The sequence below is a fragment of the Trichosurus vulpecula genome, chromosome 5, assembly GCF_011100635.1.
Source record: "Trichosurus vulpecula isolate mTriVul1 chromosome 5, mTriVul1.pri, whole genome shotgun sequence".
Classification (NCBI taxonomy): Eukaryota; Metazoa; Chordata; class Mammalia; order Diprotodontia; family Phalangeridae; genus Trichosurus; species Trichosurus vulpecula.
Window position 1 is genome coordinate 301,422,110 of NC_050577.1, and position 16,566 is coordinate 301,438,675.

Here is a 16,566-nt window from a genome sequence, read left to right on the forward strand (position 1 = left end):
CTGCCTTCCCTTTAAGTCCTGGTCAAAATCCTACCTTCTGTTGGATTGGGAAAGATTTCTAGAAGAAGCCCTCTTGATTCCCTGCCTTCCCCCCATTAGCACTCACCAGTTTATCCTGTCCACATCTTCTTTGTACATAGTCATTTTCATGCTGTGTCTCCCATTAGACTGTGAGCTCCCTGAGAGCTGACATTGTCTCTGCCTCTTTTTCTGCCCCTGGTACTTGGCACAGAGCCTGACACACAGTAGGTGCAGATATAAGTGATTGTTGGCATGACTTGTGAAATGAGAATGTCAAGGTAGATGACATGGAAGGCCCCTGGGGCTCAGGATCCAGGATCCTGTCATGATTGACAGCTTTTCTGATGCATGTTGCTTTCCTCCACTGGAGAAGATGGCAGCTTTCCAAGGTCCCTTTTTGTGCTCCTGTCTGTGCTCAGAAGAGCTGGGTACAAAGGAAGTCCTGGGCATCCATTCTCTTGTTGCCTTAGAAGCTTCCCTTCCTGAGGATTCCAGCTCCACAGGGCAGCTTAACTGCCATTTCTTTCTGCAGAGAGATACTCTCAGAGGGCTGGTGTTCAGCTTGGCTGGCCAGGCCCCGTAGAGAACAAGCCTGAGGGAGACAAAGGACTTGTCTACCTTGGCCTGCCCAAATTCAGGCACCTGGTAGTCTTGAGCCTGGGATTTCTGAAGGGATCGGGTCCCAGTCAATTCTGGAGCAGCCTCATCTGGGTATCAGCTCAAGGTGGGTCTGGCTTCCCATGTGGCTAATGCAAGGCATTGATTGGTATCAGGACATTACTCAAGGCACTGATTGGTATCAGGATACTACTGGAGGTGACTGGCCTCTTAGAGCTGGAAGGGGATCTAGACACCTTCTAAGAGTTCACGAGGCCCCCAAGAAGGGCAGCCCCGGGTCCAGGCTGCTCCCCAAGGAGGATCTCCAGGGCCAGCCTTTGACTTTCCCCTTCCCCCGCTCAATGCTGCTACTTCAGCCATTACCCAGACAGAGTAGCTGCTCTTCCCTCGGGGCCGGGAGCTGGATTCTTAAACATACGCTGGTAGCTATATTTCAATAGAATTAATTTGTAATCTTTTTTTTAATGCATTTGAGAGCATGATTCTGAGAAGGGGCCCAGAGGCTTTACCAGTGGAGGTCCATGACACAGAAAAGGTTAAGAATCCCTGACCTAGAAGAAAAAAGGAATCCCAGAGCCCTTTTGTTTTGACGTTAATTCTTCAGGCATTTAAGAAATTCAGTGAATTCCCCTGTCCTCCTAGCCTCGGCTTACTTACCCTGCTTCTAACTGAAGACAGTTAATATACCTGCCTTTTCCTTGCTTCTGAGGAGCTCCCGGGCATCTCACAGAGCACTGTCTTATTGCTCCTACTTTACAAGTGGGGAAACTGAGTCAGCACTGTCAGAAGTAGAACTCGGGCCCAGTCCTCCAGTTTCCTGTGTTTAGCTTGTAGTTTGCTTCACACTGTACTCCCTGCATGAGTTTTCATGATGGCTAATAAAAAAGATGATTTTTGGCAAGATGGGTCCAATTTGTGAAAACTTCTTGACAATACACTGCTGTCCTCCTCTGGGGTGAAAGGATGTACCTCGGTTAACCTTTGCTGAACATTGATTTGTGTGGACTTCCATTTTGGGGTGTGGTGGGAGGCCTGGTGTAATGGAGAGAACACCAGACTTGGCACAAAATTTGAACTCCCCACTCTGACCATCACTGACTACGTGACCTTGGCGAAGTCACCTCCCTCCTCCATAAACTCTAGGACTATATAATTATGAGCTATTTTTATAAGTAAATGAATATTCCTAAAATTCCTGACATGGGATTAACTTTATAGAGTATTTTTACATGTCTCAGTCCTCCCTTAGAAACAATGTTGAGAACTATTTCTGAAATCCATGCCTGCCTCTGACAGGTCTGTATCCTTTTTTCTTTGCTAGGCATTTGCTGCATATGATAAAGAAGATACAGGCATAATCAAAGCGTCAGATTTTGCACAGGTCATAAAAGATTTATGCCTTAAGCTCAAAGACTCTCAATACACTTATGTGCTGAAGAAATTAAGACTTCATCTCAACACCCACATAAATTGGAAATTTTTCCTCCGGAACTTCCCCTGTTTCTTTGAGGAGGTAAGAATGTCAAAGAAATGTGTACCATGTTTGTCAAAATCCTTTTAATGATTGTTTAAAATATGAGGGGATGGACCAATAGCATCAGGGAATTCTTGCCGAGCAGTGGTCCAGCTTTCACGTGGGCCGTTAGAAGGCGAATGGGTGCTGTTGGTGGTGGCAGGGTTTTCCAAGCACCTCAATCATGGGGTCTCAGCATTAGGAGGGACCTGAAGATTCATAAGTTATCTCCTGCCTAGTGTCAGGAACATAGGATTTCTCAATCTCTGAATAAGTTGGCTCTTTGAATTTCGACTGCTTCGTTTGTTATCTGCATTAGAAAGGGACATGTGACTGTGAACAGTCATACATAGTGTTCAAACAATTAGGAGCCTGCCATTGCTTTTTTTAAAAAAAGGATTTTTTTTATTTTTAACATTCTTTTCTTGTTTAATTTTGAATTCCAAATTCTCTCCCTTCCTTCTACCCCTCCACCACTCACGGAGGAGGCAAGTAATGGGATATCAATTATACATGGGAAATCATGCAAAACATTTCCATATTAGCCACATTGCAAAAAAGCAAGGAAAATAAAGAAAGGGAGAAATTGATACTTCTGTTCCCAGAGTTCCTCAGCTCTCTCTCTGGAGGTGGAGAGCATTTTCCATGGTGAATCCTTTGGTGTTGTCTTGGATCATTGGATTGGTCAGAGTAGCCAAATTAGCCACTGGCTTCTGATCTAGAAGGCACTACAGGTGGGGGCGGGGCAGAAGGACTGCGCTTAGATTCCAGCTCTGGCACTCGATGCCTCGGTGCTCCTAGGCCACATCACCTGATTTCTCTCAGTCTTGGTTTCTTCTTTTGTAAAAGGAGGGTAGGATCTGATCTGATGTTCAGAGAAGTGTCTGGCATGAAGACTGTACTGGGCTGGGGGCAGAGTGATCCCTGGGCAAGTCCCTGAATCTTTCTGAACCTCAGACCCTTTTTAGTGTCTTCCACAAAGGAGCTGGGCGTGATTAGGTCAGCATGTCAACAACCTGTATGAGAAGAAATTCACAAAATCACAGGTGCTTGACTGCCATGGTGACCTAATGCATGCGTGGCTCTGTCTGGAGGATGGACAGAGAGGCCAACCGGCCCTGGCCCTCACGACTGGCTGGGAGGTCATGAATTTAAAGCAGCTGCTGGCAGCTCTGGTGGGAGTTGGAGGCGTGAAGCCTGGATGAGGGGTGAAGGCAAAGACGGAGATGTGGACATTATCTGAGTGTGAGCAGAGAGGATAAATGGAGAGAGGGGAGAAGCAGGTAGGAGAGAGAATCTTTCAGGGGCCCTTCACATAGGGGATGGGGAGATAAAACCACCCTGGGAAAGAGAAGGCACAGGTGAGGGGTCAGAGGAGAACCAGGAGAGTGCCGTTAGGGGAGGAGGGAGATTTGAGGAGGAGGCAGAGTGAAAGGGAGGACAGACCTCTGGGAGCTGCTGGCAATCCTAGTGAGGGCAGGCTCAGATCACCGCAGTACCACCCATGGTCACATGGGGACCTAACGTATCACTAATAGTGCCCAAGGGCAGCTTGGTGTGTGGCTTGCAGCCTGGGAATAATGTACAAATTGGAGAAATGGAAGGCACCATTGACTTGGGAAGCCACAGCCATTTGGCAAAGGAAAAGGAGGTAAAAGCACACTCAGGTTAGGCTTAGGCAGGATTGCCAACTGCTTCCCCAGCTGGCCTCCCCAGGGAACAGGAGGTAAGGCAAACAGTTAAAAGGCAATTACCCAAGATTAACACCAGCGATCTGGCTCCGGCCGGGTGCAGCCGCAGTGTGGGGGCTCTGCCAATCATTCTCTGATTTTTGTGAGCAACTGCCTCTCCCCTGGCCTCAGTTTTCCTCATATAGAAAGTGGAGCTGGTGATCACACTTGCTCCACTCACTCAAGGACAAATTGGGAGGAGAGTGCTGTTGTGATCCTTAACGCTGCACTGTGGGGCTGTGACCAGATAACGAGATGGTGAATTCTGAGCCTCTCCTAGACCTTCATCTTGTCCAAAGGTTAGCCACTGTCATCCTTCTTGCTAATAGTAATAAATCCCAAATAATCAAGGCTGTGGGGGAGGGGTAGCCTAATCGGATCCATTGTTCTGGCATTTTCTTTTTTATTATCGACATAACATGAATTATTTCTAAATTCTCCCCCTCCTTCCTCCCCTTCCTCCACCCACTGAGAAGGCAAGCAACATGATATCAATTAAACATGTGAAATCATGCAAAACACATTTCTGTATCAGCCATATTGCAAAAAAGTCAGAAAAACAAAGAAAGTGAGAACAGTATGTTAGTTTGCACTCAGAGTTCAGCAGTTCTCTCTGTGGAGGTGGAGAACATTTTTTTCATCACGAGTCCTTTGGAATTGTCTTGGACCATTGTATTGATCAGGGCAGGCAAGTCTTTCACGGTTGATCAGCATGGCAACGTTGCTGTTAGCATGCACAATGACCTCCTGGTTCTTGTCCCTTCACTTTGCATCAGTTCATAGAGGTCTCGCCATGTTTTTCTGAAACCTCCTCCATTGTCACTTCTTATAGCACAACAGTATTCCATCACAACCATATACCACAACCTTTTAGCCATTCCCCAAAGGATGGGCATCCCCTCAATTTCTAATTCTTTGCCACCACAAAAAGAGCTGCTAAAATATTTTTGTGTATACACGTCCTTTTCTTTTTCCTTTGACCTCTTTGAGATACAGACTGGGTAGTGGCATTTCTCATTCAAAAGATATGCACAGATTTATTGCCCTTTGGCCATGGTTCCAAACTGTTCTCCAGAGTGGTTGGATCAGTATACAACTGTACCAACAGTGCATTAGTGTACCGATTCCCCGCCCCCCTACTTCCTCCCATCCTCTCCAGCATTTGTCATTTCTGATAAGTGTGAGATGGCACCTCCTTAGAGTTGTTTTAATTTGTATTTCTCTAATCAATAGTGATTTAGAGCATTTTTTATGACTATAGATAGCTTTGATTTCTTCTGGAAATTGCCTGTTCATATCCTTTGACCGTTTATCAACTGGGAATGGCTCTATTTTTAGAAATTTGACTCAGTTCTTTATATATTTGAGAAATGAGACTTTTATTAGAGAAACTTGCTATAAAAATTTTTATATTACTTCATTGTCCATGGTACATTTTACAAAATGAAGTTTCCCTGATTATCTGTTTTAATTAGGTTTTTTGTTTTTTGCTTTTGCTTTATCTGAGCTCATGCTTGCTAATCCCTGCCTTTTTTACTTTGGCTGAAGCATACTAGATTCTGCTCCAGCCTCTTATTTTAACTCTGTGTGTGTGTGTCTTTCTCTTTCAGTGTGTCTCTTGTAAACAACATACAGTTGGATTTTGGTCTCTAATTCATTGTGCTATCCATTTTATGGGTGAGCTCATTCCATTTGCATTCTCTCCATCCCATTTTCTTCTCTTCCTTCTCTCTCTTTTTATCCAGTCCCTCCTCAAAAGTCTGTTTTAATTCTGATCACTGCCTCCCTTAATCTGCCTTCTCTTTTATCACTCTCTCCCTTCTGTTTTGTTTCTTTCCCCTCCTATTTCCCTATTGGGTAAGACAGATTTCTATAGCCAACTGAGTTTGTGTCTATCATCTGTCTATCTATCTATCTATCTATCTATCTATCTATCTATCTATCTATCTATCCCTGTCTATCTATCTATCATCTACCTATCTATATTCTTCCCTCTTTGAACCAATTCTGATGAGTGAGGTTTAAGCATTGTCTGTCACCCTCCCCTCCATTCTCCCTTCCACTATACATACTTTTTCTTGTGCATCTCTTTTATGTGAGAAAATTTGCCCCAATTCTACTTCTCCTTTCCTTCTTCTCCCAGTGCATCCCACTTTGTCATCCTGCCTTTTATTTGAAGATCATCTCAATGTAATTGACTCATACCCTTTGTGTATATAGACTTCTCTCTACACTAAAATGATAAAGTATTTAAGAGTTATGTGGATTATTTTCCCATATAGGAATATAAACAGTTTAACTTTATTGAGTCTCTTATGATTAGTCTTTTATGTTTACCTTTTTATGCTTCTCTTGAGTCTTGTGTTTGAATGTCAGATTTTCTAGTCAGCTCTGGTCCTTTCTTCAGGAATGCTTGAAAGACTTCTATTGCATTAAATATCAGTTGTCTTCTCTGAAGGATTATACTCAGTCTTGCTAGGTAGGTTATTCTTATTGTATATTCATATTGTAAGCCCTTTGTTCCTTTAATGTGAAAGCCATTAAATCTCGTGTGATGATCCTGACTGTGGCTCCATAATATTTGAATTGTTTGTTTCTGGCTGCTTGCAGTGTTTCTCCCTTGCTTGGGAAGGCTGGAATTTGACTATAATATTCCTGGGAGTTTTCATTTTTGGGATCTCTTTCAGGAGGTGATTGGTGGATTCTTTCAATTTCTATTTCACCCTCTGGATCAAAGATATCAGGGCAGTTTTCCTTTATGATTTCTCAAAATGTGTCCAGGCTCTTTTTTGAGCACAGTTTTCAGGTAGTCCAATAATCCTTAAATTATCTCTCCAGGTCAGTTATTTTTCTGATGAGATATTTTATGTTTTCTTCCATTTTTTCATATTTTTGACCTTGTTTAATTGTTTCTTGATGTCTCAGAGAGTCGTTAGCTTCCACTTGGCCAATTCTAACTTTTAAGGAATTATTTTCTTCGGTGAAATTTTGTACCTCTTTTTCCATTTGGCCAATTTTGTTTTAAAGTTCTTTTCTTCATTCAACTTTTCCATTTGGCCTATTTTGCTTTATAAGGAGTTCTTTTCTTTTATTTTCCATTTTTTAAAATTTAATATATTTAGTTTTCAGCATTGATTTTCACAAGAGTTTGAATTACAAATTTTCTCCCCATTTCTACCCTCTCCCCCCACTCCAAGATGGTGTATATTCTGGTTGCCCTGTTCCCCAGTCAGCCCTCCCTTCTGTCACCCCACTCCCCTCCCATCCCCTTGTACTTTCCTTTCTTGTAGGGCAAGATAAATTTCTATGCCCCATTGCCTGTGTATCTTATTTTCTTGTTGCATGCAAAAACTTTTTTTTTTGTTTTTGAACATCTGTTTTTAAAACTTTGAGTTCCAAATTCTCTCCCCTCTTCCCTTCCCACCCACCCTCCCTAAGAAGTCAAGCAATTCCACATAGGCCACATGCATATCATTACGTATAACCCTTCCACAATACTCATGTTGTGAAAGACGAACTATATTTTACTCCTTCCTAACCTATCCCCCTATATTGAATTCTCTCCCTTGACCCTGTCCCCTTTCGAAAGTGTTTGTTTTTGATTACCTCCACCCCCATCTGCCCTCCCTTCTATTATCCCCCCCTTTTTTATCTTCTTCCTTCTTCTTTCCTGTGAGGTAAGATACCCAAATGAGTATGTATGGTATTCCCTCCTCACATCAAATTTGATGAGAGCAAGATTCACTCATTCCCCCCTCACCTGCCTTCTCTTCTCTTCCTACAGAACTGCTTTTTCCTGCCACTTCTATGTGAGATAATTTACCCCATTCTATCTCTCCCTATCTCCCTCTCTCAATATATTCCTCTCTCATCCCTTAATTTGATTTTATTTCTTTTAGATATCTTCCCTTCATCTTCAATGCACCCCGTGCCTGCTGTCTCTGTCTCTGTCTCTCTCTCTCTCTGTATATATATATATATATATATACACATACACACACACATATACATACATACACATTCACTTATACATATATATACATAAACATATATATATACACATAAACATATATATATACACATAAACATATATATATATATGCATATTCCCTTCAGCTACCCTAATACTGAGGTCTCATGAATCATACACATCATCTTTCCATGTAGGAATGTAAACAAAACAGTTCAACTTTAGTAAGTCCCTTGCAATTTATTTTTCTTGTTCTTTTTCTTGATTACCTTTTCATGCTTCTCTTGATTCTTGTGTTTGAAAGTCAAATTTTCTATTCAGCTCTGGTCTCTTCACTGAGAAAGCTTGAAAGTCTTCTATTTTATTGAAAGTCCATATTTTGCCTTGGAGCATGATACTCATTTTTGCTGGTTAGGTGATTCTTGGTTTTAGTCCTAGCTCCACTGACCTCCGGAATATCGTATTCCAAGCCCTTCGATCTCTTAATGTAGAAGCTGCCAGATCTTAGGTTATTCTGATTGTGTTTCCACAATACTCAAATTGTTTCTTTCTGGCTGCTTGCAGTATTTTCTCCTTGATCTGGGAGCTCTGGAATTTGGTGACAATATTCCTAGGAGATTTCTTTTTGGGATCTATTTGAGGAGGCGCTCGATGGATTCTTCAATTTCTATTTTGCCCTGTGGCTCTAGAATATCAGGGCAGTTCTCCTTGATAATTTCTTGAAAGATGATATCTAGGCTCTTTTTTTGATCATGGCTTTCAGGTAGTCCAATAATTTTTAAATTATCTCTCCTGAATCTATTCTCCAGGTCAGTGGTTTTTCCAATGAGATATTTCACATTGTCTTCCATTTTTTCATTCCTTTGGTTCTGTTTTATAATATCTTGATTTCTCATCAAGTTGCTAGCTTCCACTTGCTCCAATCTCATTTTAAGGTAGTATTTTCTTCAGTGATCTTTTGGACCTCCTTTTCCATTTGGCTAATTCTGCCTTTCAAGGCATTCTTCTCCTCATTGGCTTTTTGGAGCTCTTTTGCCATTTGAGTTAGTCCATTTTTTAAGGTGTTGTTTTCTTCAGTATATTTTTCAGTATTTTTTTGAGTCTCTTTTAGCAAGTCATTGACTTGTTTTTCATGGTTTTCTCGCATCCTTCTCATTTCTCTCCCCAATTTTTCCTCTACTTCTCTAACTTGCTTTTCCAAATCCTTTTTGAGCTCTTTCATGGCCTGAGACCAGTTCATGTTTTTCTTGGAGGTTTTTGTTGTAGGCTCTATGACTTTGTTGACTTCTTCTGGCTGTATGTTTTGGTCTTCTTTGTCACCAAAGAAGGATTCCAGAGTCTGAGACTGAATCTGGGTGCATTTTCGCTGCCTGGCCTTATTCCCAACCAACTAACTTGACCCTTGAGTTTTTCAGCGGGGTATGACTGCTTGTAGACTAAAGAGTTCTATGTTCCACATTTGGGGGGGATGTGCCAGCTCTGCCACACCAGCACTCCTCCTTCCCCAAGAACCGCTAACCCAGACTGGACTTAGATCTTTAGCAGGTTCTGCACTCCTGCTCTGATCCTCCATTTAATTCCTCTCACCAGGTGGGCCTGGGGCAGGAAGCAACTGCAGCTGTAGTTCTGTAGCTGCCCCACCTCCGCTGCCCCCAGAGTGGTAGCCGAACCTCGAACTCCTTCCACTCCCGCAGCTTTTCCCACTAACCTTCTCTGTTGTCTTTGGTGTTTGTGGGTTGAGAAGTCTGGTAACTGCTGCAGCTCACTGATTCAGGGCACTAGGGCACGCTCTGCCTGGCTTCTGGTCTGGTTGGTCTGCTGCTCACGCTGGGCTCTGCTCCGTTCCACTCTGGTCCTAGCTCCGTGCGGGATAGACCTCACCCAGAGACCATCCAGGCTGTCCTGGGCTGGAGCACTGCTTCCCTCTGCTGTTTTGTGGGTTCTGCAGTTCTAGAATTGGTTCAGAGCCATTTTTGATAGGTTTTTGGAGGGACTCGGCGGGGAGCTCACGCTAGTCCCTGCTTTCCAGTATGGAGGCTTTGCAGGTTTTCAGTGCTTCCAAGATGGCATTATCCTGGGAGAGGTTTGGTCACTGCTTTCCTGGTCTGTGCTCTGGTCTTTATCCAGGAAGGGCTCCTACTCCCCCACAGTCACAAGTGTGAGCACTCTTTTTGGTCCTGAAACTCGGTCCAGGGTCCCTGCTTCTTTGTGGCTGACCCCCTAGTGCTGCATCCCAGAAGTGCATATGGGCAGTAGAGTTATCAATCAGTGCCAGCTGTACCCAATGCCAACAAAGGCCTCTGCAATCTCTTTCTGACTAGTTGTCTGACTCCATCACTGTTTCTGGGCTGAAGGCTCCTGAAGCTGCCACTGCAGCATGTCTGGGCTCCATACAGGCCTTCCACCCCTGGTGCTACAGACTTCTCCTTTGGACCTCCTAAGTTTTCTGAGGCCAGAAAAATGTCACACCTGCTGCTTTTGTTGGCTCTGCTACTCCAAAATGTGATTTGAGGAGATATTTTAATGTTGTTTGGAGGAGAATGTTGGGAGAGTTCAGCTGGGTGGCTGCCTCTGATCCACCCTCTTGGTTCTGCTTCTCATGAATATTTTGGTATGCTGTTTTCTGTTTTTTTTTTCTGTTTTTCTTTGTATATGAAACTGTAAACTTCTGCAATGGGCAGTTGGTGGTTTCCAAAGGAGTGTATCCATTTTTGAAAGGGCCCTTTTCTGTGCTGCCACACTAAAACCAAAGATCTAGAAACTAATGTGTTTCTATCAAGACTATCAGGCAGAATGAAATAGAGTAAAGAGAGCTGGGCTTGGCATAGACAGAGGGCCTGGGTTCAAATTCTGACTCTGCTTCTACCTGTATGATCTTGGACAGGTCACTTCCTTTCTTGGAGCCTCAGCTTCCCCTCTGAAAATGAGGAGATTGGGCTAGGGTCCTCTAGGGTCCCCTCTACCTTTGGGTAGAGGGCTCTAGGCTCTAGGTTCTAGGATCCTGAATCCTCCCTAGAATATCTTCCAAGCCTGCTGGTCTCCCTGGCTCCCTGGGTCCTTCCTCTTTCCAACATGAGCAGCCCACCCCTCTTGTTCTGTGTCATGTTGGCCATGCTTTGCCTCTGCACCAAACCTTCCATATGTGTTGTCTCCCCCAGTGGACTGTGAGCTCCTTGAGGCCAGGGCCTGGCTTGCTTCTCACCAGAGCTTAGCACAGGCTTGGCCAATAGTATGTGCTGAATAAATGCTTTCTTGCTCATTAATATATTTTTTCCATGTTTCCCATGTCACCAGGATAAATTTCCTAAAGACAAGTTCTCTGTGTGGCTCCCCTACCTTAGGAGTCTGCAATGGCTTTTAGACCAAGTCTAAAGCTCAATAAATACCCTTTAAATAGGATTGAGTTGGGTCATTCATGTAGGCAGTAGGTGAATGGCCCAGTGGTAGATGGGTCTCAAACTCAGGGATTTTGCCTCCAGATCCAGGGATCGCTTCCTATACTACAATGGAGATGGAAATTGAATTGCATCCAAAGAGCATCTCCTAGGAAAGGTGGGTGGGGGTGGGAGAGACAGATAGGGATGGGGAGAGACAGACGGAGACAATGACAGAGACAGAAGGAGGGAAGGAGAGAGAGAAACAGAGGGGGAAAGGAAGAAAAAAACACAGAAACAGGTCTATTGCACTGTGCTGGGAGTGGAGCGCAGCCCAGCATGGGCTGTGCTAGGACAGAGGGTGGAGGAGATCATGCAAGCAAGTCCTCAGGGCCAGGAATCACTGAGCTGTGGCAGTCACAGACTTCTCAACCCACAAACATTAAAGACAACTTAGCAAGTCAGTGGAAAAACTGCTGGATCTGGGGAGAGAAGTGCAGTCCCAGGGAGGCAGAGGTGGTGTGGCAGTAGCAAGAAGCTCTGGTGGCTGCTTTCAGAGTCCCTGGCCCACCCAGTGGGAGCAATAAAGTGGCAGACCAGAGCGGGAGTGCAGAAGCAAGTTTCTCTTGCTTTGCCCTGCTTGGATCTGGGTTGCTGCCCTGGTTGGCAGTTCTTGGGGGAGGAGGAGGGCTGCTGTGGCAGAGCTTGTGTTGGCTTAGAAGTAGCTCTGAAAACAGCAGTGCAAGGCCCTTGAAGTTTGGGACAAGGCATTCTCTACTCTACAAGCAGTCATACCCCATGGGAACATGGCCAGGCAGCAAAAACAGATCCAGATTCAGACTTAGACTTTGGGATCTTTCTTTGGTGACAAAGAAGATCAAAACATACAGCCAGAAGAAGTTAACAAAGTTAAAGAGCCTACATCAAAAACCTCCAAGAAAAACATGAACTGGTCTCAGGCCATGATAGGGCTCAAAAAGGATTTGGAAAAGCAAGCAAGAGAAGTAGAGGAAAAATTGGGAAGAGAAATGAGAGTGATGCAAGAAAACCATGAAAAACAAGTCGATGACTTGCTAAAGGAGACCCAGAAAAATACTGAAGAAAATAACACCTTAAAAATAGATTAACCCAAATGGCAAAAGAGCTCCAAAAAGCCAATGAGGAGAAGAATACCTTAAAAGACAGAATTAGCCAAATGGAAAAGGAGGTCCAAAAGACCACTGAAGAAAATACTACCTTGAAAATCAATGCTGAAAACTAAATATATTAAATAAATAAATAAATAAATTGAAATTAAAAAAATGAAGGAAAAAAATTAGAATGGAGCAAGTGGAAGCTAGTGACTTTATGAGAAATCAAGAAATTATAAAACAGAACCAAAAGAATTGGAAAAACCACTGACCTGGAGAATAGATCCAGGAGAAATAATTTAAAAATTATTGGACTACCTGAAAGCCATGATCAAAAAAAGAGCCTAGACGTCATCTTTCAAGAAACTATCAAGGAAAATTGCCCTGATATTCTAGAACTAGAGGGTAAAATAGAAGTTGATAGAATCCACCTTTTGAAACCGCCTCTTAAAAAAGATCCCAAAAAGAAAATTCCTAGGAATATTGTAGCCAAATTCCAGAGTTTCCAGGTCAAGGAGAAAATATTGCAAGTAGCCAGAAAGAAATAATTTGATTATTGTGGAAACACAATTGTGATAGCACAAGATCTAGCAGCTTCTACATTAAGGTATCAAAGGGCTTGGAATATGATATTCTGGAGATCAAAGGAGCTATGTTTAAAACCAAGAATCACCTACCCAGAAAAACTGAGTATAATACTCCAGGACAAAATATGGATTTTTGATAAAATAGAGGATTTTCAAGCTTTCTCAGTGAAAAGACCAGAACTAAATAGAAAATTTGACTTTCAAACACAAGAATCAAGAGAAGCATGAAAAGGTAAGCAGCAAAGAGAAATCATAAGGGACTTACTAAAGTTGAACTGTTTTGTTTACATTCCTACATGGAAAGATGATATTTGTAACTCATGAAACCTTTCTCAGTATTAGGGTAGTTGAAAGGAATATACATACATACATACATACATATATACATATATGTATGTATACACACACACACACACACACACATAGGGCACAGGGTGAGTTGAATATGAAGGGATGATATCTAAAAAACCCTAAAATTAAGGGGTGAGAGAGGAATATATTGGAAGAGGGAGAAAGGGAGAGATAGAATGGGGTAAATTATCTCACATAAAAGTGGCAAAAAAGCAGTTCTTTTGGAAGGAAAGAGGGAGCAGGTGAAAGAGAATGAGTGAATCTTGCTCTCATTGTATTTGACTTAATGAGGGAATAACATACACACTCAATTGGGTATCTTACCCCACAAGAAAGTATGGAAGAAGGGGATAGGAGGGGAGATGATAGAAGGGAGGGCAGACTAGGGGAGGAGGTAATCAAAAGCAAACAATTGAAAAAGGACAGGGTCAAGGGAGAAAATTGAAGAAAGGGGGACAGGATAGGATGGAGGGAAATATAGTTAGTCTTTCACATCATGATTATTGTGGAAGTGTTTTGCATAATGATACATGTGTGGCCTATGTTGAATTGCTTGCCTTCTTAAGGAGGGTGGGTGGGGAGGGAAGAAGGGAGAGAATTTCAAACTCTAAGTTCTAAAAACAAATGCTTAAAAAGCCATTTTTTAAACATGCAACCGGGAAATAAGATATACAGGCAATGGGGTATAGAAATCTATCTTGCCCTACAAGAGAGTAAGGCGAAAGGGGATGGGGTAGAGGTGTGGGGTGACAGAAGGGAGGGCAGATTGGGGAAAGGGGCAATCAGAATATATGCCATCTGGGGGTGGGGGGAGGGTAGAAATGGGGAGAAAATTTGTAACTCAAAATCTTGTAGAAATCAATCTTGAAAACTAAAAATATTAAATAATAAAAATGTGAAAAAAACAGAGATAGAGATAGGGAAAGACAGAGACAAAGATGGAGTCAAAGAGGACAGAGCAAAAAGAGAAGAGGGAAGGGGGGAGAGAAGGGGGAGAGGGGAAAAAGAGAGATAGATAACAGGCAGATGGGGAGAGACATAGACAGAGACAATCAGATATAGACAAAGACAGAAGGAGGGAAGGAGAAAGAGAAACAAAGAGTAGGAGAAGTGGGGGAGAGACAGAGACAGAGACGCAGAGATGGAGAGCAGCATTTAGCTGTGCAGGAGCTGCCCCTATTTACCAGCCCCTCTGTTCTGCCACAACAACAAGCGGCTGACTCCTAGTAGAACTAACTAAGGCCTCCAGCCTCAATCCAGTGATCCTTTTCTTTTCTTTTCCTTTTTTTTAAAGTCATGACCCAGCAGAAACTCATCTCCAGTCACTCTACTTTTATTTCAATTTTATTGCCTTGGAAGTAATAGGCTTTTGAATGAAACCATCCATTCTATCCTTGGGGTAATTAAATGGATCATAGAATGTCAGAGCTGGCCTTGTGCACCCTTGCTCCCATTTGGCAGGTGAAGAAACAAAACCCCAGGAAACGTGGATTGAATTGCCCTTTGAGATCTTGGACTTAGAAGGCAGCAGGGCTGGGATTTGAACCCAGGACCCCAACTCCACGTGGGGCCCCTGTCATGTCACAGTCCAGCCCCCAGGGGAACAATGAGAGCCTTGTCTGGTTGCTGCCATCATCTCCAATTTTTTAAAAGAAGAAAATACAGCTCTGGTAAATGCACCGCTGCTACAGCTCCAGGGTTTGGGCCACCTCTCCTCCATTGCCATGGAGAGAGGTCTTTTAGAATGTAGTTTTCCCACTGAAGAAGACTCCATAAACCACTTTGAAATGTTTGTAATCTTGTATTGCTTCATCTTTTTCCATGGTTGCCAATGGTGGTCCTGAAATTTATTTTTCTTTTTACATCGTCCATGTATTTTTAAAGAGATAGAAAGAGGATGTGGAGAACATTTTCCTTTCTGGAAGGGCAGCCCTGGAGGAGTCAGCCATGCCAGTATGTCATGGGGATGACCTCCGGACACTTCCTTCTGAGGCTGGATGCCCCTGAGAGGATGTGACTGATTTAAAAATCCTTAAATGTCTTCCTCACTCCCAGCTTCCTCTGCCATTTCCCGTCCTGCTCTCCCAACAGATTCTCGAAGGAAGGGACTATATTTCATTTTTACATCCACAAGACTTAGCACCAGCATACAGTAGGTGCTTAATGAATGCTTACTTGAAGATTGGTTCAGAGGAAGACCTTCTAGCTAGCAAGGTTTCTCTTTTCTGGGCCTTACTTTCCCTTTCCATAAAATGAAGAGGGTTGGACCAGATGGGCTGATGCAGGCAGGGGCCTGCCAGAGCCAGCTCCAACCGATGGAAGCGCCCATCGGGAAATTGTCAGTGTGAGCATTTACACCTTGGAAGTCATGAACATTACAGATTGTGGCTTGATTGTTTTGTGGGTGTCTAGACATGATGTTAATAATGCAGATTAAATTGAAAAACATGCCATGCATATGAAGCTGGTTGTTAAACGTTTGTCAGGACACCAGGCTGAGGGTTCTGCCAGGTGTATGACTTAGGGCACGGAGAAATCTGATCCTCTCGGACAAATTCCTCCCCTTCTCCCGACCTCGGCTTCCTCTGCTGTTAAATGATGAGCTTGGGCTTATTAAGGTCTAGGGTCTGTTACTGCGGTGAAATTGTGATCCCTTCATTACAGTTGCTTTAGTTCTGACCTTTAACTGTAACCTGGGGCAAGACTCCACCACTCTTGGGCCTTAATTTCCCCATTTGTAAATACAGGATAATCATGCTCAGAATCTATGAGAAGGAATCAATTTCAGTGTGTGACCCACACTGAGTAATCATCCAACCTCCGATGTCCTCTAGTGAGGGTGGAAGGTCATCCCCTCCTTAGGGGGTCGATTTCACTTTCAAGACCACTCAGTTGGAAGCTCTTCCTTCCATTAAAGCCTGAGTTTCTTCCTAAATGCACTGGACGTGGACATCAGCAAGACCCGGCTTTAAATCCTACTAGCCGAGAGACCCTGGGCCTCAGTTTCTCTGCCTGTAAAGAGAAGGATCTGACTGCTGCTCTAAGGCCGGATCCTCTGACTCAGCTGCCAAAGATGGGGATGGGGGCCCTTCTACCAGTGACAGAAGGATGATGTCGGGAGCAGCTCCGCCCTTCCTTGTGGACTGGCACACTTGGGAGAGGATGGCTGACTGGCCTTCAGCTAGAACTACCCAAACACTTTCCTCACAGCTCCTTGAGATGGACGGAGCAGACTCAGAGTGGGCAGGACCCGAAGAGGCCTTTCAGCCCAT

General features: G+C 43.5%; 1 protein-coding gene across 1 annotated transcript in view; it reads left to right on the forward strand.

Moving 5' to 3' along the window:
* EFCAB6 (EF-hand calcium binding domain 6) overlaps positions 1–16,566 on the forward strand; it is a gene marked incomplete at its 3' end in the record, with an annotated part of 228,542 nt that overhangs the window by 193,753 nt on the left and 18,223 nt on the right. The window contains exon 25 of the mRNA XM_036760831.1: positions 1,961–2,152. Coding sequence (XP_036616726.1) covers positions 1,961–2,152 — 192 coding nt within the window. The remainder of the gene's footprint in view (positions 1–1,960; positions 2,153–16,566) is intronic.